The sequence below is a fragment of the Alternaria arborescens genome (assembly GCF_004154835.1).
Source record: "Alternaria arborescens strain FERA 675 chromosome Unknown contig_26, whole genome shotgun sequence".
NCBI classification, from domain to species: Eukaryota; Fungi; Ascomycota; class Dothideomycetes; order Pleosporales; family Pleosporaceae; genus Alternaria; species Alternaria arborescens.
This window is the reverse complement of record NW_021167881.1, coordinates 36,526-57,752: the sequence shown is the minus strand read 5'-3', so window position 1 is coordinate 57,752 and position 21,227 is coordinate 36,526. Positions and strand designations below refer to the sequence as shown.

Below are 21,227 nucleotides of genomic sequence, written 5' to 3'. Positions count from 1 at the left end.
GCGATATGGGTCGTGGACAGGTAGACAGATCGCCTAGAAGCCTGGAATGCCGGGCCTGACTCTCCAGTCGCTGTGTCTGTGGTACTGCAAACCAAAGGAATAACATTGTCTTTACAGCAGTTTAATATCCCCCTTGCCCTGAAGCCACACACTATTACTTTTTCGCAAAACCTGTATCACAAAACACTATGTATACTTCCAGGACTGAATTCGCTCTCGATTCCAACACCAAAAGACCTTAGCGTGTTCCGGGAGGTATACGCATAATACCTCTGCCTCTGACGATAACGTATCATTGCATGGACATTCGCAGTTGATGTCGAACAAGCAGTAGGCTCATGTGTGTATCTGTGGTCATCTTACCCATCTCCTTTGTATTTTCGAGCCACGCGCTATTCAAACGCAACGACAGGGTCATGGGAACAAGGCGCCTAACAAGAGATACAGACACAATTCCAGAAGGCACTACGCGCATATAAACCACATGTGAGCTGGGCGGGAGGAAACCATCTCGGATGAGAGGCCGACAGCAAGGTTCGGCACCAAATGCGTGATCGAATTGGTATCTAGTATGCATCCAAAAACGCCTGACAATGCAAGATGCTTTTCGCCTATGCTTCCTCCTCTTCATCTTCCTCGTCTTCGTCTGCCGTACCATTGGTCAAGCCTTTTCTAGGCACCTCGAAGACATAAATGCCGTTTTTGACCTTCACAGACATCCATCGAGCCAGCCTGGGCTCTTTGCCTACGGCGGCTACGATGCACAGCCCATCCTTGCCTCTATCTCCCCTCTCTTGTACCGCAAGGCCGTTGACGATACCTCGTATAAGGATAGCACCGTCCTTGGCGTCGCCATTGACCATAGACTCGTCTTCCACCGTCGGCACGCGCCCTACTTTGCCCACTGGCTCGATGCTTTTCTTGTCCGCTGTAATCTTCCACGCGCGTATCCAGCCGTCCCAGCTTGCTGTAAGGATGAGATCAGCAAAAGGAACAGTAGCAAGCGCAGTCACGTATCGTGGAAGCCTGGGACCGGGCTTTACTGATGTTGCGGCGTCGTCGTTGGCGGACATTTGCTCGGGCGAGAGCGGTGGATCACGGCCGTGAGTGAGTGGGTATGTGAAGAGAGGCTTTTTCCGGTTGACAGACCATAGCGACAGTGCACCATTGTCAGATGCTGTAACGAACAAGCCGGCGTCGAGAAGACCCACGCAGTCGATGGAGCCCTCAGCATATGCGATGGGCGGGTCATCGTCGTTGTCGGACGTTCCACCGTTGGCCTGTTCATCCTGTTTATCGTCTCCATCAACATTTTTTCCGAATCGACCTTTGCGCAACTTGTCCAGGCCCTTTTGTCTAGCCGTACCGCCTCCATGGAACACGAGCTGGTTTTCCTCGACGACTCTCCACAAGCGAGCGGTGCGATCTCTTGCGCCTACACTGACACAAGTCTCCTGATTGAGCTCCAGCCCGCCTGCTACACCAATGACAGCGTCCTGATGTCCGACAAGCGTCTCAATATATGCTGATTCCGGCGCGCTCCATACAATGACAGCTCGGTCTGCACCGCCAGAGAAGAGTTGTTCGGTACCCCTTCGGAAGGACAGAGAGAGGACGGCGTCTCGATGGCGAGTAAAGAGGTGACGGGGTGTAAGAGTGTCGGCGTCCCAGATGATCAGGCGAGCATGCTTGTCGCCAGTAGCCAGGTACTTTCCCGAGTCGGAGACGGCTATAGACACGATCTCGCCTGTGTGGCCCAGGAAGGCGCGGTCGCCTTTTTTGCTCTTGTTTCCCTTCCGCCAGAGGAGCCTCTTTGGTGTGGTGCGCGGCGTCAAGTTGTACGGTCGGCTGGGGTCAGGCGCGTAAGACTTTGGGTCAGCGATTTCCCACTTCTCGACGACAAGATCCTTGCTGATGGTCCAGGCATACGGTAGCTTGACGGCACATCCTGTTGTGGCTTTTTGCAGCCCCGAGTAGCCGGTGGCATGCGATGCATGCTCAAAGTCAAGCTCGGTAGCAATTGACCGGTAGATCTTGCCCTTTCCCTCTGCGACGTCTTCTTTTAGTCGCTCAGCGATGAGGTCCTTGTCAATCTGCTCGGCGTCGAAGCCCACTTCCTCCTCGACTTCGTTGCGAATGTTCTCGAGGTAGCGCTCTGCCAACCTGAGACGCTTTTCCGCCGCAGTCTCGTTCTCATCTTCAGAAGTGGTAGAGCCGCCGTCTGCGTCGTCTTCGTCGTCGTCGAAGGTGGGTGCGCCGTCGCCGTCGGATTCGTCGCTGCCACTGATGGACTCTTCTCGCTGGGAGCGACGAGCATGCGCGTCCGTGTTGCGACGTTTGGGGGCGCCGGCTGCGACTTCGCCGCGCTTCCGTTTCCGTTGCGAGGCCGGCGTGGTGAAGAAAGACGACGACATGGTTGTGGTTGCCGTTTGACCTGCGCGGAAGAGATCTGTGTAGTAGGAATTGTCTTGGCTAGAAACTTTTTGCGGACCCTAACGCCAAGCAAGACCTCCGTCATGCATGGGTTCGCGTCTTCCGACTGTACCGTGTTCACATGTGAGGATCGCCAACTCGACACGACATGCGCTGCATTCGGCGCCGCTCGACACGCCAATTTGTCTTCTCGCAGTGATTTTTGCATTGCATCGCATCGCATCGCATGTACAATTGGCAGAGCGGCTTGCTAACAGACACGGCGCAAACACCGCTGCCAACCCTCGGCCACTGTCGCCTTGTATGACTTGAATGTGCGTGCATCCAAGATAAATTCTTGACCATTGTGTCGCGCGACTTCCCCGTAGTCGTGCAGGCACAAACAACAGAGCCAAAGTCATGACGGCGCAAGAGACGGCACCTCCAGATTCGCCCTTGGATGCGTTTGCGCCTGCGCTCGACGACATCGAACAACTCGACCAATTCCGCCGTTCGCCCCACCCTTACTTGCATCATAGAGATCAGCTACGGAGACGGTCGCCAGATCCGGCGCACGACGTTTCTCTGCATTCGCAATCGCAATCGCAAACCCCGCCTCGGCACCTAGACAAGACCATGAGGAAAACGCCGTCACAATCACCAAGTGAAAGCGGCACCGAGGCCGACGACGAGGGCTGCAGCCTTGTCAAGGCACTGCCTGCTCCTCCCTTGCGACCGCACAAGGGCCTCCGTGATTCCCAGGCATTGGGCACAGAGGCGTGGGCGAGCCCCCTCCTTACCCCCACACAGATTGACGACGAGGGGAGGAAGCTCTCCGAGGGCTACTTTGCTCGCAACAACAAGACGAGACGCAAGGGAGACGTATACCATAGCGACGAAGCGAGGGCAGCCAGGCAGAGATACCTCCAGCGGCGGCGCAACGAGCTGGTCAGGAGAACGACCGAGACTGCATTGCTTGCGGGCATTGCCGTCCTGGCTGTCCGTGGTTGTGACTGCTGGACCAAACTGCTGGCATGGCATAGAGGTCAGTCCGCATCCCTTGCCTGCGCCAAAGTATGCTAACCTGTGTCTAGTAGAGCTGTTGACACACTGTTCTGTCATGGCTGGCGTTTTGGGGCTATATCCGCTTCGGCTTCTGTACTACTCATGGAGAAATCACTCTCAACTCCGGCTTGGCCGTCAAATACATCTACCAGCTGCCTTCGATCCGGCCACTATCCTCTACCCCCCAATATTGCCCGTCCTGATTGCGATCTCCCTGTTTGCCTCATCGTCAAAGCCCCTTCTACCCAACATGTTGCTTGGACTAGCCGCTCTACCAGCCAGGCTTTTTCCTTTCAGAAGCGCTACCTTGGGCTACTCTCCTCTGCACTGGCTGATATCCATCATGCCCCTGATCGTTTCAGAGAACACCGATATACCCTCTCGGCTGTTTGCACAGACACCATACAAGCTCAAGTTACCCCCGCCTAACCAAGGTGTAGACCCAGAACTTCTGGTGATGTTATTCCCTTTGCATCAGGCGCTACTACCGCCCTTGTACTATCTCACCACGACGAGCCTTTTGCCAGCCGAGTTGCATTTGCTTTCCATTGGGCTGATCAACCTCCTCTTATTCTCGGAAACTCCTCAAGCAACCATACTCACTGTCTTGCTGTGGCTAGGCGGGCTGGGTGTTTTCTTGCTTTGCGGCAGGATCTTGAAGTGGGGTGTTGCACTTGCACGCATTCCGCGATGGAGGCTTCGGCGTGCTGGCCAAGTCATCCGAGCTCGACAGAATTTCTTGCAGGTCCTGAACCACAGCCTGGGTTCCAGGCGCGGCGGGAGTGGTTCGGTGAGAAATGCGAGTGATAGTGATGCGGACGAAGAAGATCCTACATTTGAAAATGCTCTCCACAAGACTAAGAGTCTGAAAGTCAACATTCTAGATTCTGCGAAACACAGCAGACTTCGCATGGACGGCGATGAGCCACGATCCGCGGTTGAAGCGACAAATACGGGCTTTCAGCAATCGAATGGTGGCGAAAGAGCCAACCATAGTAGCGGACGCAGGCGAAGGAACACCCTTCCAGTTCTCGTCGCTGAAGACCATACATCAAAGCATCAGTACTCGAGTCGAAAACGATCGAGATCAATTGTGCAGTCTTACCTGTCGCTCACACCGACCGAAGCCACCATGAGGAAGTGGTTGTACGCAGGATACTTCTATGCGATTGTAGTCGCGCTAATACTTGGACCAATTCGGTATACTATCGGCGAACATGCTCTCCACCACAACGAACCGTTTGGATGGGCCATCAGCTACCTCTTCGGCAATGTACCACGCGTGCGATGGGAGGTGTTCCAGTGGAATTTGGACTGGTGGGTCCCACTACCGACGAGACTGGATTCTGACGACATGCTCGAATCTGCACAACATCTATCACCTGCGGAGTATGTGCGTTTCTTAGTGGTAGGCGAAGCAAACACACGTCTCTTGCTGTGCTTGTACTGTGCCGGAACTATCATTGCCGGTCTTGTTGCAGTCTTCTCACTTTCCGCGGTTGTAGAAGTCGATACGCGCAGAAAGGTGTTCCATGGCACCATGGTCGCGATGCTTCTTCCGACCATCTTCATCGATCCTTGTTTCGTCGCACTAGCCCTTGCGTTGGTGCTTGCGATATTTCTCCTTCTGGATCTGATTCGTGCCTCGCAACTGCCACCACTGTCGAAACCCATTGCTAGGTTCCTCACGCCGTACGTAGACGGTCGTGATCTCCGGGGTCCAGTAGTAGTATCACACATCTTTCTTCTCATAGGCTGCGCAATACCGCTTTGGCTATCGCTCGCAGGTATAGAACGGGCTGGCGATGAGCCATGGCAAGGGTGGGATGTCAAGGATAGGGATGTGAGTATGGTGGCAGGGGTGGTTTGTGTTGGCATGGGCGACGCGGCGGCATCTCTCATCGGCCGTCGCTACGGACGGCGGAAGTGGCCATGGGCCGGCGGCAAGTCACTCGAGGGCTCCCTGGCATTTGCATTTGCAGTGTCGATAGGGCTCGTTGTGAGTAGAGTCTGGCTTGACGTTGGGTGGGACAGTGGCCAGGCAGGGCAGAAGACAACGAGCGAGTGGGTACAAGACGCACTGCTAATGGTCGGCAAGGCAGGTCTATGTGCAGCGGGGGCGAGCCTCAACGAGGCGGTGCTCACAGGCGGAAACGACAATGTGATAGTGCCAGTCATACTATGGGCTCTTGTGAGGGGTGTCAGGCTGTAGGCAACGGACTCAGCCGCATCAGGCGGGATGCAGGTACGCAGTAGATAGCCTGGTACATACTAAAACACCATGCACATGGCCATTTGCGCAGGGGAGCATGACTTGCATCTACAGCCTCGAGACAATTACGTCAGAGTTGGGCGAGACGAAGTAGTGCTGGTGGAGGTCACGTCGGCGGCCAAATGAGGGGCTATGGGTCAGCGATATGCCCCATACTCTACGCTCTGCAACTTGTCCATGGCAGCCACGGACCATGACAAGCAAATTCGTCGAACCCAATGAGCGTGTCCAGGAGGCCATTGGAAGGAGATTGAACAGAGTTTGGTCGACGTTGTCCTAGTTGCAGTAGGATAGTGGTAAGGTAGGTTCTGAGGTTCCAAGCTAGCGGCGAGCACGCGTTATCGGCACGTGCGGCCATAGACGTCCCGCGCGCCTCAGACTACTGCCTACTGACCACTACCTGCTATCCTGCTGCATGCTTTCGCTCTCCTAATCTCTTAACCTTCTCCGCCGCTCTGATTTCTTGTATCCAATCTCACGTATTCCTCGCTCATCTGTCCATCGCGCCCGCATACTCGTTGCCGCCACCGTCGCGTTCACCACCACGACCATCCCTCCGCGCTATCGATAGCCCGACCACGACGATAGCCCATGTCCAACGCCCTCACGGCCACGCTATACCCACATCTTCGCTGGTAGCTGACGACTGGCTGCATAGACACCAGCAGCCTCATCCGGGCCCCGGCTGCTCAGCCAGCGCCGCCTACCATGGCCTCACCCCCAAACCCGCACGCCCCACGGCGGTCGGGTGCATCGCCGTCGACGTCGTCACCCGCTGCCACGGGCTCGGAGCAGATTATTGGCAAGTTCAAGCGCTTGCATCACATTGGCAAAGGCAGCTTCGCCGAAGTCTATCGTGGCATCCACATTGTACGTTGCTGCCCTCACTCTCAAGCATGCATCGAGTGCTAACTGCGTCCTTGTACAGGAGAAACGGCAGTCGGTCGCCATCAAGTCGGTCAACATGAACAAGCTGAACAAGAAGCTCAAAGACAACCTCGTCTCGGAAATCACCATCTTGCGCAGTCTGCACCACCCACACATCGTGTCGCTCATCGACTGCCACGAGACGCCATCGCGCATGCACATTATCATGGAGTTTTGTGAACTCGGCGACCTGTCAGCCTTCATCAAGAAGCGCTCCGATCTCGTGAACCACCCGCAAACCCAGCGCATGATAGAAAAGTACCCCAACCCAGCCGTGGGCGGCCTCCACGAGGTCGTCGTACGCCACTTTGCCAAGCAGATGGCCAGCGCCCTCGAGTTTCTGCGATCCAAGAACTACATCCATCGTGATCTGAAGCCCCAGAATCTGCTTCTCAATCCATCGTCCATATTCTACTCTCAGAGTGGAACTCTGGAACGCATGCCTCTGGCCGCCAGCGCAAACTCCTTGATACCCGCCACTGGCATTGCCTCGTTGCCCATGCTCAAGATTGCTGATTTCGGCTTCGCTAGGATTCTGCCGACTACCTCACTGGCCGAAACCCTCTGCGGCTCTCCCCTCTACATGGCACCAGAGATTCTGCGATATGAAAAGTACGATGCAAAGGCTGATCTGTGGTCCGTGGGAACCGTTCTCTTCGAGATGATGTGTGCTCGGCCACCATTTAGGGCCAACAACCACGTAGAATTGCTACGCAAAATCGAAGAGCGCAAGGATCAGGTCCGATTCCCAGAAGGTCTCGTCAGCAGCAGGGCCATGAAGACTCTCATTCGCGCACTCCTGAAGCGTAAGCCAACTGAGCGCATGTCTTATGAACATTTCTTCTCAGACCCGGTCATCCGTGATGAAATTCCAGACATGGTGGACGAAGACCTTCCTGGCTCCATGCAGGCTTCTGAACGTATGCAAACCTCTATACTAGAACCACCAATCGAGCCACCTAGGCGATTACAGAAAGCGCCCGTTGAAATGGATCCAAGGGCTGCTGATAATCCATACTCGCCATTGCCCAGAGACAGGACGATAGCCCCTGGCACAACGCCGCCTTCACGGCCCAGCTCTAGACCCGTTTCCGGTAACTTCTCTAGCACTCCACCGCAACACCTTTCTGCACGAAGGACCAACAATGCCCCGGCCGATCCTAGCGACGAACGCACGTCGACTCGCGAACACCGCCGACCCATTCTTACCAACGCGGCAACCGCACCAGGACGTCCCGCTACACTGCAGGATCAGACCGCCGCACCCACTACCATCGGCCATAGGCGCAAATATTCTCGCGATGAGCAAGCATCGACACCTACCGGCCTCAAGGAGCACTTTGACCGCGAGCGGATCCCACAGAGAGCGGAAGCCAATGTACTGAAAGAAGCGGCAGAACGAGCTGCACAAGACAACGCGCTTGACGAGGGCTTTGTATTTGTAGAGAAGCGCCGTGTGGAAATCGACGCACTCGGAGACGAGATTGCCAATAGCCCACAAACACAACGAGATCGTCTGGTTCACCGAGAAGTTCCAATGAAGCGACGTTCGACAACCCAAGGGTCCCCAACATCGACCACTGGCGCAGTCCCTTCTAAGGCCATCCAGATCCAACAAAAGCCAACCATTACGCACCAACGCACGGCTTCATATAGTCGGAGACAATATCGTCCAAGTTTCGAAACCGCTACTTCTGCCTTGTCCAAGGCTATGAACATGGTCAACATTCGAGGGCTTGGTCTGTCACCACCCGTCATGAAGGGCGTATCTCCCCCACAGGGCTATTCTGCATTTCCTGCGTATCCAACTGCGCAAAGCAGCATGTTGTTGGTCGGCGATGGAGGCAAAGTGGTGGGCAAGGACGAAGACACTAGTACGGTTAAAAGAATTGAAGATCTGGCGCAGCTCAGCCACGTTGTTTACGGCTTCGCAGAAGTCAAGTACAGCCAGCTCGTCCCAGTTGCACCAAGCGACCCGGCTCTAGGTATCGGCTCCACTGGCGTTGCTCGCAAGCCTAGTAGCGATGTAATTGACGACGAGGATGACGATGACGATGATCTGACGCCCGATACTGTTCTTATCATCTCTGAGGAAGCGTTGGTACTTTTTGTGAAAACGTTGGCAATGCTGAACAAGGCCATGGACTTGACCGGTAGTTACTGGAACCGAACTCGACGTAACAGCGGTCCTGACGGTGCAAGCCGAACTAATGCAAAACTTGGCCAAGTAGTCTCTTGGATGCGCGACCGATTCAACGAGTGCTGCGTCAAATCTGAGATAGTTGCACGCAAGCTCAAGCAGGCACAGCAGCAGTTACCAGCAGACCATCCCAGTCATCCTCAAAATCAGTCAGCGGCATCTGGTTCTACGACTGCGGTTGGTTCTGCCGAGAATATTCTGCTTACAACTGGCGTCACGGCCGAAAAACTGCTATACGATCGATCCCTAGAAATGAGCCGCCAGGCAGCCATTGATGAGCTTACTGGACACAATCTGGCCGACTGTGATATTAATTACTGGACTGCCATCACAATGCTTCAAGCTGTCTTGGAAGAAGAAGAAGATTCGCCCAACGACAAGGCAGATGCTGAGGAAATCAATGGTCTCGATGGTGAAGATCGACGCTCGATCCAGAAGCGTAAGTGCCGCTACAATGTCTTCCAAGGGATACACAACTAACTGCTACAGTTCTCGAGCAGATGAGAAGCCGCCAACGAGCGCTGAAGAAAAAGCTTGATGTACTCAGGGCTCAAAAGCGAACCTCCATCACCAGTGCGCCTGCACCACACTCCGTCGGTCGCAGCTCGCCTTCTCAGGGTGTCGCAAAGTAGTTGCGCAGAGCACAGAATGCTACATGTTCGCAAATAACTTTACATTTACTGGCGTCTAGGAACAGGATGGTCTGCCCGCCACTCTGGTTTGCTTTTATAGGTTTGATTTAGCTTTCTTTCTGCCTGGTTGGGGATAATGGCGCCTCATGGAGGGCTTCGGCGTACTCGCATGCATTCGCGTATGATACCAGGAACTTGGGTAGCGATGATGTGCAGTTCTATTTCACTGTCGGGCGTTGTTTGAATTATATAGCGGGTCTGGATTCAGGCGAACGGCTTTGGCGGCGTTTCATCGTGTCACAGAATGATGTCTTGAGTCGTCCTGAGGAGCAGTTGTTGTGTTCATCTTAGACCGGCCCATAAGGCAAACGAACACGTATCGAACCCTAAGCAGTGTTATCGATAGGAGAAGAATAAATATGGATTAATGTATCAAATCTGTCAACTTCATGGTAGGCGTAATGCTTGCAAGTTGATCATTTGATTCAGTTCTATTACACTTGCATTCCTTCAAGTGCAATTAGGTATCAAAGCTAACCAGTGGGTGGGTCTGTATAATCCCCCCATTTTGAAAGCGATACAGCAACTGCTTCTCGTGCTCGGCCATCATATGCATAGTCCCATCACCCGCGATTTCAAGAGATGGAGATGCTGATAATTTTGATATCCTCCTCCGGCTTCTCCTTGTACACCTTGGTGTTCTCGATCTTGTGAATAACGTCCATACCCGCAATCGCCCTCCCAAAGATGGTGTGTTTGTTGTCGAGCCAGGGCTATACATAAATCACAGTCAGCTTGTCGCCTCATCATTGGGTGGTTGATGGTGAGAAAGAGAAAGAGGTGGGGAGATGGAAACTTACAGTCTTTTCAGTTGTAATGAAGAATTGACTTCCATTCGAATTTGGCCCAGCATTCGCCATGCTCACCGTATAGGGTTTGTCATGTTTCAAGTTGGAGAACTCGTCTGCAAATTCCTTGCCCCAGATACTCTCTCCGCCTGTGCCGTCGCCAAGTGGGTCACCTGTTTGTATCATGAATTTGCGGATTACGCGGTGGAAGATGACGTTGTTGTAGTAGTTATTGCGCCCGTGGGTGACGAAATTCTCCACGGCCTTGGGCGCGGCGTCGGGGAAAAGGCGAATGGTGATGTCGCCATAGGTAGTGTGAAGTGTTGCCGTCGTACCCGTTGCTGCGAGTGTTTTATCATTCTTTTGTTTATTGGCGCCAGCGGCACGAGGTTTTTCGTTCTGTACGTCACGGGTCGACTTGGTAGCGCTGGCATCGTTGGTGTACATGTAGAAGCGGACCTTGCCAGAACCTGTAGAGACCAGCATGGCGTCTCTCGCCTCGGCTTCTTGAAGCAGTGGGTTCTCGCTAGCTGCCATTTCGACCGTGACGACACCCTTTTTCTCTGGTTGACCTTGATAGAGACACAGCCATAGCGGTCGGATGGATTCTTCTTGGCCGTACAGCTTCACGAGCTTGTTGGTCAGCGTATTGATGACTTTGACTCCGTACATGCTGCCATATAGGATGAAATTACTTGTCTCGTCAAATATGACATTCATGCGACCTCTTGTAGTAGGCTGGTCAAGCTCTCTCTCGATGGCTATCCGTCGACCAAACTCCATGTCCTCTAGGTGTTGGACAGCGGTGCCGGCCTGTTGCATGCTCGTGATGGTCTCAACTGATTCATCGTACGTCCGATAGAGTTTGCCCGTTGCAAAATCGAAGACGCGGATCTTTCGATCAGGGAAGGAAAAGGTGGCAAACTGCTTCCCAGAGGGGGATATGGTAAGCGACGAGGGCACACATTTTGACTTTTTGAACTCGAACAAGTTGGTGGAGCTCTTCAGCGACCATACGTTGTCTGGCTTTTCATAATTTCCATTGGGTCTCCAGTACTCGATCATACCCCCTTGATCGACGCTTACGACACAGTCGAATTCATTGTTGTATGCCATTATGCTGACCGACGCCCTGTGCACACTCTTGAGCGTTTGCAGAGGCTCCGGATTCTCCCCCCTGCCATCGTATATGCGGATCCAACCATTCTCTTCGGAGCTGACGGCGAGTTGAGGAAAGCTTGCGCCTCGGCCATGCAGCCAGCAAACCGCGCGAGGGGTATACTCGACAGTCAGCATGGCCAGGAGATCGAAGGTGACGACGTCGAAGATTTTGATCGTCTTGTCGGCGCCTGCAGTGGCAAAGCTACGGCCGTCGGCGCTCACGTTGACAGACTTGATCTCGCCATTGTGCGCCCTAAACTCCTTGACAAACTCTATACCGCCAAAGTCCTTCTTCCAAAACTTGACCACGCCGTCGACGGAGCTCGTTATGAGGAAGTCGGTGTGGGGTGTCAAAGTGGTAAAGCACAGTTGCTCGCGATGCATGAGTGATTTGGAATACCGGGTTGCGCTGGGCAGGGCAGCGACATAGAGCTTTTCGTACGGCAGCTTGCGCTTTTTCCTCTTGGGCGCCGAAGAGGGGAGAGCCGGACCGAAGTCATCGTCGTCGGAGGAAGTATCGTCTAGAGTGGGTGTGAGAAAGTTGGCGCGCGTGAGAGGTGCGGAATGGCAATACCGTCTTGAACTTGGGCCGCAGCTTCTCTTGCAGAGACGGCGCCGTCAGCCTCCATTTCGGCACGCGAGCGCTTTGCCTTGCTCGGCGACGGGGGTCCGTTGGCTTGCATCATGAAAAAGGTGCAGTGTGTTTGTCGTGGACGGACCGGTTGTCACAGACAGGCTCGATGATGCAGGGTCGGAGCTTCCAACGACGCGCCGCGCTCTCTCACTTTCTCGGACCGTCTCCCGCATTCCGCAACAACACCAGCGATAGCACCCATACCATCGCCATCACTACCGACACTTCGCCCTCCCACCTTTCACCCGGACCAAGGCTGGAACTCGCCATCACTGACTGCACATAGCTTTACACCTCCACCTTGATCCCGCACCAAACCCGGCTGCCTTGCCATTACCGCCTCCCGCACCTGCTGCACCATTACAACTACATTCACAATCACACTCACATCCACCGCACAACCTCACCATGAGCGGAAGCGGCGACCAAGAGCGGGAACACGCCCTCGAAGCTTACAAGTCCAAGCTACTCGAGTCGAGAGAATGGGAGGCCAAGCTCAAGGCGCTGCGACTGGACATCAAGGGCCTCCAGCACGACTTTGACGTATCAGAAGACAACATCAAGGCGCTGCAGAGCGTCGGCCAGATAATAGGAGAGGTTCTGAAGCAGCTAGACGAGGAGCGATGTACGTGGGCATTTACATCACCGAGAGAGACGCCACACTAACCTCCCCGCAGTCATTGTCAAGGCATCGTCAGGGCCCCGTTACGTCGTCGGATGCCGGTCAAAGGTCGACAAGGCCAAGCTCAAGCAAGGCACTCGCGTGGCTCTGGATATGACGACCCTTACCATAATGCGCATGCTCCCCCGCGAAGTCGATCCGCTCGTCTACAACATGTCGCTCGAAGACCCGGGTCAGGTTAGCTTTGGCGGTATCGGTGGTCTCAATGAGCAGATTAGAGAGCTACGTGAGGTGATTGAGCTGCCGTTGAAGAACCCAGAGCTGTTCCTGCGAGTAGGCATCAAGCCGCCAAAGGGAGTGCTGCTCTACGGACCGCCAGGCACTGGCAAGACACTATTGGCACGTGCCGTGGCGAGCAGTCTCGAGACAAACTTCCTCAAGGTTGTCAGCTCGGCCATTGTCGACAAATACATTGGAGAGTCGGCGCGTCTGATCCGCGAGATGTTTGGTTACGCAAAGGAGCACGAGCCCTGCATCATCTTCATGGACGAGATCGACGCGATTGGTGGACGACGCTTTTCCGAGGGAACTTCAGCAGATCGTGAGATTCAGCGAACTCTCATGGAGCTGCTAAATCAGCTGGATGGTTTCGACTACCTAGGACAGACCAAGATCATCATGGCAACAAACCGACCAGACACGCTCGACCCTGCTCTTCTGCGCGCTGGTCGTCTGGACCGCAAGCTCGAAATCCCCCTGCCCAACGAAGTAGGACGTCTGGAGATTCTCAAAATTCACTCTGGCAGCGTAGTGACGGACGGAGAGATTGACTTTGAGAGCATTGTCAAGATGAGCGATGGCATGAACGGCGCCGATTTACGCAACGTTGTCACAGAAGCGTAAGTATCCTCTTCCCGTGTGACTACAGTATGGCTAACCTACCACAGTGGTCTCTTTGCCATCAAGGACTACCGAGACTCGATCAATCAGGACGATTTCAACAAGGCAGTGCGGAAGATGGCCGAGTCAAAGAAGCTCGAGGGCAAGCTAGACTACCAGAAGCTGTAGAACCATAGCCTAGACTCGGTTGATAATAATTCAAGAAAGAGCCATGAGCATCATGTACAATAGCGTCATAGGAAAGAGGCTGACATGGTCACACATCTGAAGTTACACTACGAAGTGGTGAATGAATTCACGTCACACTAAACTCACATCTCTGTTAAAAGCGACCTTCCGCACCACAGAGGTCGTCGTGGTGCATTTGTTCAGTTACGCTTATGGTGTGTACACTGACGTCATTCTTAGACTTGCCAATGTGAAAAAAGCTTATTGTGTTTGTTGGGGACAATATGGATTGATGGCGCAGAGACTATATGCTTTTCATCTCCATCTATTTGTACAGCCATAGTTTATAACAATCCACACAACACCCTGCTTCTACTGCAGGTATTTATGTTCCTGTAGCCATGTCTTGACATCTTCCGCATCTCTCTCAAGCCATGCGGCTTTGGCACTGATGGCGTCGATGCTCTGAGACAGCGCCATATCGAAGCCCTTGGTACTCTTGCTGCTGAAGAACGCCTGGATATCTTCAATGTGTTCCCGGTGAGTGAAGCCCGATGTTGTAATGGCAACAACCGAACTTAGCATGCTCAAGCTAGGAGGCAGCCTTCTCTCCAGCTCCGACCAGTTGTCCTTGACCCACTTCCAAAGCGCGTGACAGCCCTCTGCGTGTGACCTCAAGGCAGCAATGGGCAGGTAGATGTCTTGGCCCTTGACTTCGTCACTGAGGGCCATGGCGAGCGTGCGCTGGATGAGCTCTGGCGACTTGGCACGACCGAGCGCGCGAAGAGCCGAGTTGCGCTCGTCACTTGTGGCGGCGTTTCGTGTCTCGTTGACAATGACGTCGTACTGAGCAGGGTTAGTTCAGATTCCATATATCGCAGTTCAATGACTTACTTCTTCTTGCCCACCATTCGCCAACACAATAGCATATACGCTGCCGCGGATGTTGGGGTGAATGGCAGACTTGTCGCCTGCTTTAAACTTCTCAAACATGTCGAACGATGCCTTGGTAATCTTCTCGTCTCCGGCAATACCGGCAGCACCGAACATGAGACCCTTGAATTGTTGCTCGATATGGCCGTCTTTTTCATCAAACGTCCATCCCAGCTCATGTGCCTTCTCTGCACTGAGCTCTAACTGGAACTTCTTCAGAGCATCCCTGATCTTCTGGTCCTCGAACATCCATGCGCCCCGGAGGGAACCAATGCGACCAGTAATCTCCCCCCAAACGACGAACTCTGCCTCATGTTTGAAGCTGTCCAGGAGTGAGAGAATGCCAGACGTCTTTTGATAGCCAGACGCGGCCAGAGAGCCAGCATCAGCAATCATACCAGCTCTGTCCTCAACAGTCAAGAGGCCCTCCTTGGCCGAGATTCCAAGTTTCCTCAATCTCTCTGGCGTGTATGAGGTTCGGTAAAGACCAGAGTGGTCTGCGTTGAGCTTGAAGAAGTCGAGGTCCTTGAGCTTGAAGTCGGCTTCGCGATCGAAAAGCGTCAAGTCCTCATCAACCCCTTCTTTAGTCCGCAGCGCGAGAAAGACTGGATACAGGGTCTGGTCTTCTTCTGGCTTGACATCGGCTGTACGGAGGAAGCGGTTTTGCTTGAGGTGGATAGAGTCGGCGCCCTCGGTCACGGTAACGACCGGGAATCCGACCTTTTTGGTCCAGATATCCATGACCTTGCCAACGTCTTTGCCACTGGCATCAGCCAAGGCAGCCCACAGGTCGCCGGTCTCCGTGTTGCCATAGGCGTGCTTCTTAAGGTAGCGGCGGATACCCTCCATGAAGGTGTCCTCTCCGACATATTTGGAAATCATGCGAATGACACTAGAGCCCTTGGAGTAGGAGATGGCGTCGAAAATCTGATTGATCTCGTCTGCACGCTTCACAGGCACCTCAATGGGATGACTGCTGCGTAGAGAGTCGAGCGAGAGTGCGCTAGCCAGGTTGTCCGTAACATAACCTTCCCAGACCTTCCAGTCGGGATAGAAGACATTGCAGGAGTACCACGACATCCAGGTTGCGAATCCTTCGTTAAGCCACAAGCCGTCCCAGAAGTCCATGGTTACGAGATTGCCGAACCATTGATGCGCGAGCTCGTGCTGCACCGTCTCGGCAACGCGCTGCTTGGTAGCAGCACCACTGACCTTTTCGTCAATAAGCACATCTACAACGCGGTAGGTGACAAGGCCCCAGTTTTCCATGGCACCTGCACTAAAGTCGGGAATAGCAACCATGTCCATCTTAGGGAGTGGGAAGGGACTGTCAAAGGTCTTCTCGTAAAACTCCAGCGTCTTTGCGGCCAGCTCGAGCGAGAACCGGCCATGCTCAATGTCTCGGTCCTTTGGAGCATAGACTCGTACAGGGACGCGGAAGTTGTTCGTCTCGATGTAGTTGAGCTCGCCGACGATGAAGCACAGGAGGTATGTTGACATGAGGGGCGTCGGATTGAAGGTGACGGCCTTGCGCTTTCCGCCCGAGATGGTGCTGTCGACTTGCTTCTCCGACGCCACGTCCATGTTGCTGAGACAGGTCATCTTGTCATCGGCGATGAGCGTGACGGTGAACTTGGCCTTGAGGGCCGGCTCGTCGAAGCAGGGGAACGCCCGCCTGGCATCCGTGGGCTCCATCTGGCTGGTCGCCATGTATGTGGTCGAGCCATCGGCGGCCTTGAAGGACGAGCGGTAGAAGCCGGCCATGTTGTCGTTGAGGACGCCGGAGAAGGTCATGGTAAGCTTCGCCTTGCTGCCGCCAGGGATGGTCTGGTCGAAGCTGACCTTGGTCGTCTGCGCATCGTCGTCGGTGGTGACATTGGGCGATTCGGTGATGACTTGTTGGCCAGCCGTGACCTTGGTCGAGTGGATCTTGAGCTCGTTGGTGTTGAGGGAAATCGAGGTAGTGTCGTCGACGACGTCTAGACTGGCGTGGTGTCAGTGGGCGTCTTGTCGTGCAAGATGCGCATGTGCCTACTCGATGGTGACGGTGCCTTGGTAGGTAAAGTTGGCAAAGTCTGGCTCCAGCGTCAAGTCATAGTGAATAGGCTTGACATTGACAGGCAGCACCTCACGGCCCTTGGTGATGTCAACGGACGAGTGGCCCTCGGCGCCAAAGTACTTGCACATGTTTCGTCGATGGGAACAGTGCCTCACAGTGACAAAGGCAGGGTGTCGGGAGGATGGAGGGGAGCGGAGAGATGGTGTCGGCGAGGCAGCGGGGTAACGAGGGAGGCGAGTGTTTGACGTGAGCGTGTGCAAGAGGTTCCGACGCGGCTTCAGTCGACTGGGACTGCAGCAAGGGGCGGTGACGGGTCTTGACACCAGGAGACGGCCATGATGGGTGAAGCGGTGCATCTAGCTTCTCGTCTGCTGCAGCGCGACGTGCATACAATACCAAGGGACCCAGGTAGAAAGAAGCACGGAAAATGCTCAAGCGCACTAACTCAATGGCAGCCCCAAAGGCACTAGCAACCTTTTGTTTCTATCAGCACGCTGCTTTAGAAGCGCACACAGTGAGACGGGCAGAGTTCTTCTCCAAGGGCCCTCTTGTTGATGTTGATGTTGCGCACCACATGTGGCCTAGTGGAACGTTCCGCTAGCCGGTATATAAACCTTGCCGACTTGCTCAAAGACTTTTCTATTCAACACGCAAGAAAGTCCTCCCAGCGTCACCCTCTCCGCAGAGACGCTGTGTGTTCTGGCAATATAGCCAGTTCTTGCTAGAGAAGACCTAGCCCTCGTTTGAGCCCTTTCGCAATTCCTGCATGAGTGAAAGGGTATAGAAGTAGGGTCACATGACAATGCTGTGCGTGTTGCTGTCGGCGTAGGACAGCAAGTAGCGCAGTCGCAACTCATGCTCTTGGGTGAATGATGTTCCGACCCATATCTCAGCATGATGATAGACAGGCGTGTATAAAGACGTTTGTTTCGGAGTTTTGGAGAAATGTCGGGCTCCGAGTACGAAGGGCTCTGACTACGAAGAGGCTCTTGTTCTCCATGTCGTACCTTGGCTATACTAGCATACATGACATTTTACATTAAATGCCCAGGATAGTGCCTAATCGCTGATGGTCTGCGGTGACCTCCCTCCTACTACGACGTAGACATGTTAGACGTGAGCAAAAAAATACCTCGCTGATGGGTTTCAGCAAAAATACAAAAACATACAACAGCGGGGATTCGCTAGTGGTCACCCACCTAACTACTAATCCGCCGGTACACTGCTTGTATATGGCTGAGCGGACGGGAAGCCTAATTTTCAGTGTCCTATGGTCGTATGTGGAAGAAAAGAGATAAGATATGTATATAATGGTCATATTTTTGAACCACATGAGGTTCATGGCTTCGGTTGCGATCGATGAATCTCCCACATGAGTATATATACAGCTGCATACAGTGAAGCCAATTGAGAGTTTGGGAACACACTCTTACTGCGATACAATACAGTGTAACTCAACAGCGTTGTGTCTGCGTCTTATCACCAGCACGTCCATCACATCAATAAAGGTAGTATTTTGCGATACTATCCACCCCAACCACGAACTACAACGTCATAATAAGAAATAAGAATGAATAGACACATAAACATAAGGCTGCGAGTACTTCTAAAGTTTCAGATTCTAAAGATTTGAAGGTGGAAGGAGCGACCATTCGAAGATGGAAGGAGCGACCAATGACAACTGCCTTATGTGAGCGACTAGACTAGCGCGCTAGGGGAGTTGGAAATTGATCCAGTCCTGTATCCCGCACCTACTCCCAGCATCACCACCGCCGACAACCCATTGATCCAGTCTCCCTCTCGCTCCGAGCCAGCTTCACATGACCATGTTGGCTCGCTCAGCACTGCGTACGGCACGCTCCGCCGCTGCCACGGCCCGCAATGCCTCCAGCAAACCGGTACGCCTCCCGCATGGCCCAAGAAACCCCGACAGCTCGCGCGAGCTTCATCGACACCATCTCTCGCCGGGCTGCAATCCAAGGGCTTGTCCCGCCTCAATTGAACAATCTGGCTGACGGAATGGGTGATACAGCGCTTTGCCTCGACATCGAGCTCTGCCGACGGCGCCGCCTCGGCATGGAAGAACAACGCCCTCCCCGCAGGCGCCACCATCTTCGCCGTCGGTTCGACTGCCTGGTACTGGCATCTCTACGGACGCCAAGTTGATGCCATGACCCCAGCCGAAGAAGGGTGAGTGCGCCAAAGATGATCCGACCGCAAGTCATGTACTGACGCTATGCTTATACAGTCTCCACCCAACTCAATACCCGTGGGAGCACGAGAAATGGTCCAAGACCTTCGACCACGGAGCGTACGTCCCTTCCGCCCTACCGCACATGCGCACTCCCTAATCTGCTACAGTCTCCGCCGTGGCTTCCAGGTCTACCGCGAGGTCTGCGCCTCCTGCCACTCCATCTCCCGTGTGCCTTACCGCGCCGTCGTCGGAAAGTTCATGACAGTCGATGAGGCCAAGGCGCTCGCCGAGGAGAACGAGTACGACACAGAGCCCAATGACCAGGGCGAGATTGAGAAGCGCCCCGGAAAGCTCTCCGACTACATGCCTGCTCCCTACAAGAACGACGAGGCCGCCCGCGCTGCCAACAACGGTGCTCTACCCCCCGATCTATCGCTCATGGTCAAGGCCCGCCACGGCGGCTGCAACTACATCTTCAGCTTGTTGACTGGTTACCCCGAGGAGCCACCTGCCGGCGCCGTTGTCCAAGAAGGCCTCAACTTCAACCCCTACTTCCCCGGTACCGGAATTGCCATGGCCCGTGTTCTGTACGACGACCTGGTTGAGTACGATGATGGCACCAAGGCTTCGACCTCGCAGATGGCCAAGGACGTGGTTGAGTTCCTCAACTGGACCGCTGAGCCTGAGATGGACGACCGCAAGAAGATGGGCTGGAAGGTTCTCGCTGTCACCAGTGTTCTGTTCGCGCTCAGTGTTTGGGTCAAGAGGCAAGTCTCCGCACCTCACCATTACAACTCGTAACTAACAATCACGACAGGTACAAGTGGGCACCGCTAAAGACACGGAAGATTGTCTACCAGCCACCACAGAACAAGAGCATCCTCGACCAACTGCCCAAGCCAAACAACTCTGGCAAGACGAACCAATAAACATTGAGTGGTTTTGCATTTCCGCGGTTCAGGAGAGCGGGTAGCGGAAGCGTGTGTTCTATATCGTGTACATTGCCAGGTACTTCCAACAATCAGATTTCTTTGCCTCGTGACATACAGTCCCGTGCTCCTCATGTCGCTTGTTTTGGACATGCTTGTCTTTCAGTCCCCGTAGGATAGTTTTCTTGCAAACCCAGTAGCATCCGCTATCCCACCATGTACATCCATAGACCGCAGTTCCACTTCCCCAAAATAGTTAGGCTCGCTGACCTGATTGAAGCATAACGTTTTGAATAGTTTGATGCTCCGGGTGTTGTCTTTGTCAATCTTGACTCTCAAGTAGCTTAGAGACTTCAGCTTGCTCGTGTCATTTGTTCCTTTTGCGTACTCCTCCAGAATAGCCGGCAACGATGTGGATATATACCAGATGAATGCCTGCAGGGCTTCTTTCGCGAGTCCCTTTCCTCGGGCGCTAGGTCGAGCAATCATAATCTCCAACTCGCCGACCGTGTCCACCTTCTCTGTCCCACAGCCTTCTTGTTGCTCTACGTCATCACCTTCCTCACACGGATACAAGAACAGGTTCACGTCCCCTACCATGCGGTCGGGTGCATCTTCCGTTCCGGGAGAGACCTTGACCATCGTGGAAAGATCCGATGGTGCTGTTGGCGTGTTCGGTGAGGTGCAGATGATAAAGGTCAATTTATCTGCATCCTGACGCCACGACGCTTGCATGGCGTACTCCTCCTGAAGCGTCAGTGGCTCAGATGCGGTAAGCTTCTGCAACTCCTGTGCCCCAGTCAGTCCTGGGAAATATTCCTACAGTGCGAAGTATGGTGGGCTCTTGGTATACCTCATCTTGCATCCATTCGTGGTATGTGGGGACGTGGTGAGAACTGTACGGAACAAGAAGAAGGCGGGGTGTAAGGATAGCTGAAAAAAGTCAGCATCACAATATGGAGCGGTGCTTTTGCGATTTATACCCTGGTGTTCGTTAACCTTCATCGTGATGATGGTCGTCGGGTAATTTTTTCGAATTTTCAATGTCCTTCTTCAACGTGACGGCGATGGAACACCATGAAGATACGATCTAGGCGAAAGACTAAGAAATCTGATGTTCACACCGAAACCATATGTGCTCACGTGTTTCGTTTGTTCGGAGTCCAGATATTTTGTGGCAAATATTATGTGTCGTAGTTGGAGGATACCAGCAGTGTTGATTTACGCCGCAGTCAAGATCAATTTGCGCGGACACCAACGATGGGACCGGC

The 21,227-nt window shown here is 53.8% G+C and overlaps 8 protein-coding genes across 8 annotated transcripts; 4 read left to right on the top strand and 4 right to left on the bottom strand.

Moving 5' to 3' along the window:
• Positions 1 to 611: 611 nt before the first annotated feature.
• AA0111_g9267 (hypothetical protein) lies at positions 612 to 2,414 on the bottom strand (the record flags this gene model as incomplete). The annotated part of the gene is made up of 1 exon (XM_028655806.1): positions 612 to 2,414. One exon carries the CDS (start codon positions 2,412 to 2,414, stop codon positions 612 to 614), a length of 1,803 nt encoding a protein of 600 aa, XP_028503093.1.
• A 418-nt stretch (positions 2,415 to 2,832) lies between these two features.
• Positions 2,833 to 5,689, top strand: AA0111_g9266 (hypothetical protein; the record flags this gene model as incomplete). The annotated part of the gene is made up of 2 exons (XM_028655805.1): positions 2,833 to 3,457; positions 3,507 to 5,689. 2 exons carry the CDS (start codon positions 2,833 to 2,835, stop codon positions 5,687 to 5,689), a joined length of 2,808 nt encoding a protein of 935 aa, XP_028503026.1.
• Positions 5,690 to 6,457: 768 nt separating this feature from the next.
• AA0111_g9265 (Serine/threonine-protein kinase atg1) lies at positions 6,458 to 9,508 on the top strand (the record flags this gene model as incomplete). Its single annotated transcript, XM_028655804.1, has 3 exons — positions 6,458 to 6,619; positions 6,678 to 9,315; positions 9,366 to 9,508. 3 exons carry the CDS (start codon positions 6,458 to 6,460, stop codon positions 9,506 to 9,508), a joined length of 2,943 nt encoding a protein of 980 aa, XP_028503091.1.
• Positions 9,509 to 10,143: 635 nt separating this feature from the next.
• AA0111_g9264 (Peptidyl-prolyl cis-trans isomerase) lies at positions 10,144 to 12,200 on the bottom strand (the record flags this gene model as incomplete). Its single annotated transcript, XM_028655803.1, has 3 exons — positions 10,144 to 10,281; positions 10,369 to 12,038; positions 12,092 to 12,200. The coding sequence occupies 3 exons, from the start codon at positions 12,198 to 12,200 to the stop codon at positions 10,144 to 10,146; spliced, it is 1,917 nt and encodes a 638-aa protein (XP_028503092.1).
• A 359-nt stretch (positions 12,201 to 12,559) lies between these two features.
• AA0111_g9263 (putative 26S protease subunit) lies at positions 12,560 to 13,841 on the top strand (the record flags this gene model as incomplete). The annotated part of the gene is made up of 3 exons (XM_028655802.1): positions 12,560 to 12,776; positions 12,829 to 13,672; positions 13,721 to 13,841. 3 exons carry the CDS (start codon positions 12,560 to 12,562, stop codon positions 13,839 to 13,841), a joined length of 1,182 nt encoding a protein of 393 aa, XP_028503029.1.
• A 372-nt stretch (positions 13,842 to 14,213) lies between these two features.
• AA0111_g9262 (Aminopeptidase 2) lies at positions 14,214 to 16,961 on the bottom strand (the record flags this gene model as incomplete). The annotated part of the gene is made up of 3 exons (XM_028655801.1): positions 14,214 to 14,687; positions 14,736 to 16,758; positions 16,810 to 16,961. The coding sequence occupies 3 exons, from the start codon at positions 16,959 to 16,961 to the stop codon at positions 14,214 to 14,216; spliced, it is 2,649 nt and encodes an 882-aa protein (XP_028503090.1).
• A 1,698-nt stretch (positions 16,962 to 18,659) lies between these two features.
• Positions 18,660 to 19,956, top strand: AA0111_g9261 (Cytochrome c1, heme protein; the record flags this gene model as incomplete). Its single annotated transcript, XM_028655800.1, has 5 exons — positions 18,660 to 18,731; positions 18,866 to 19,023; positions 19,082 to 19,144; positions 19,195 to 19,794; positions 19,845 to 19,956. The coding sequence occupies 5 exons, from the start codon at positions 18,660 to 18,662 to the stop codon at positions 19,954 to 19,956; spliced, it is 1,005 nt and encodes a 334-aa protein (XP_028503088.1).
• Positions 19,957 to 20,118: 162 nt separating this feature from the next.
• On the bottom strand, positions 20,119 to 20,961 carry AA0111_g9260 (hypothetical protein; the record flags this gene model as incomplete). The annotated part of the gene is made up of 3 exons (XM_028655799.1): positions 20,119 to 20,745; positions 20,810 to 20,889; positions 20,940 to 20,961. The coding sequence occupies 3 exons, from the start codon at positions 20,959 to 20,961 to the stop codon at positions 20,119 to 20,121; spliced, it is 729 nt and encodes a 242-aa protein (XP_028503089.1).
• Positions 20,962 to 21,227: the final 266 nt, after the last annotated feature.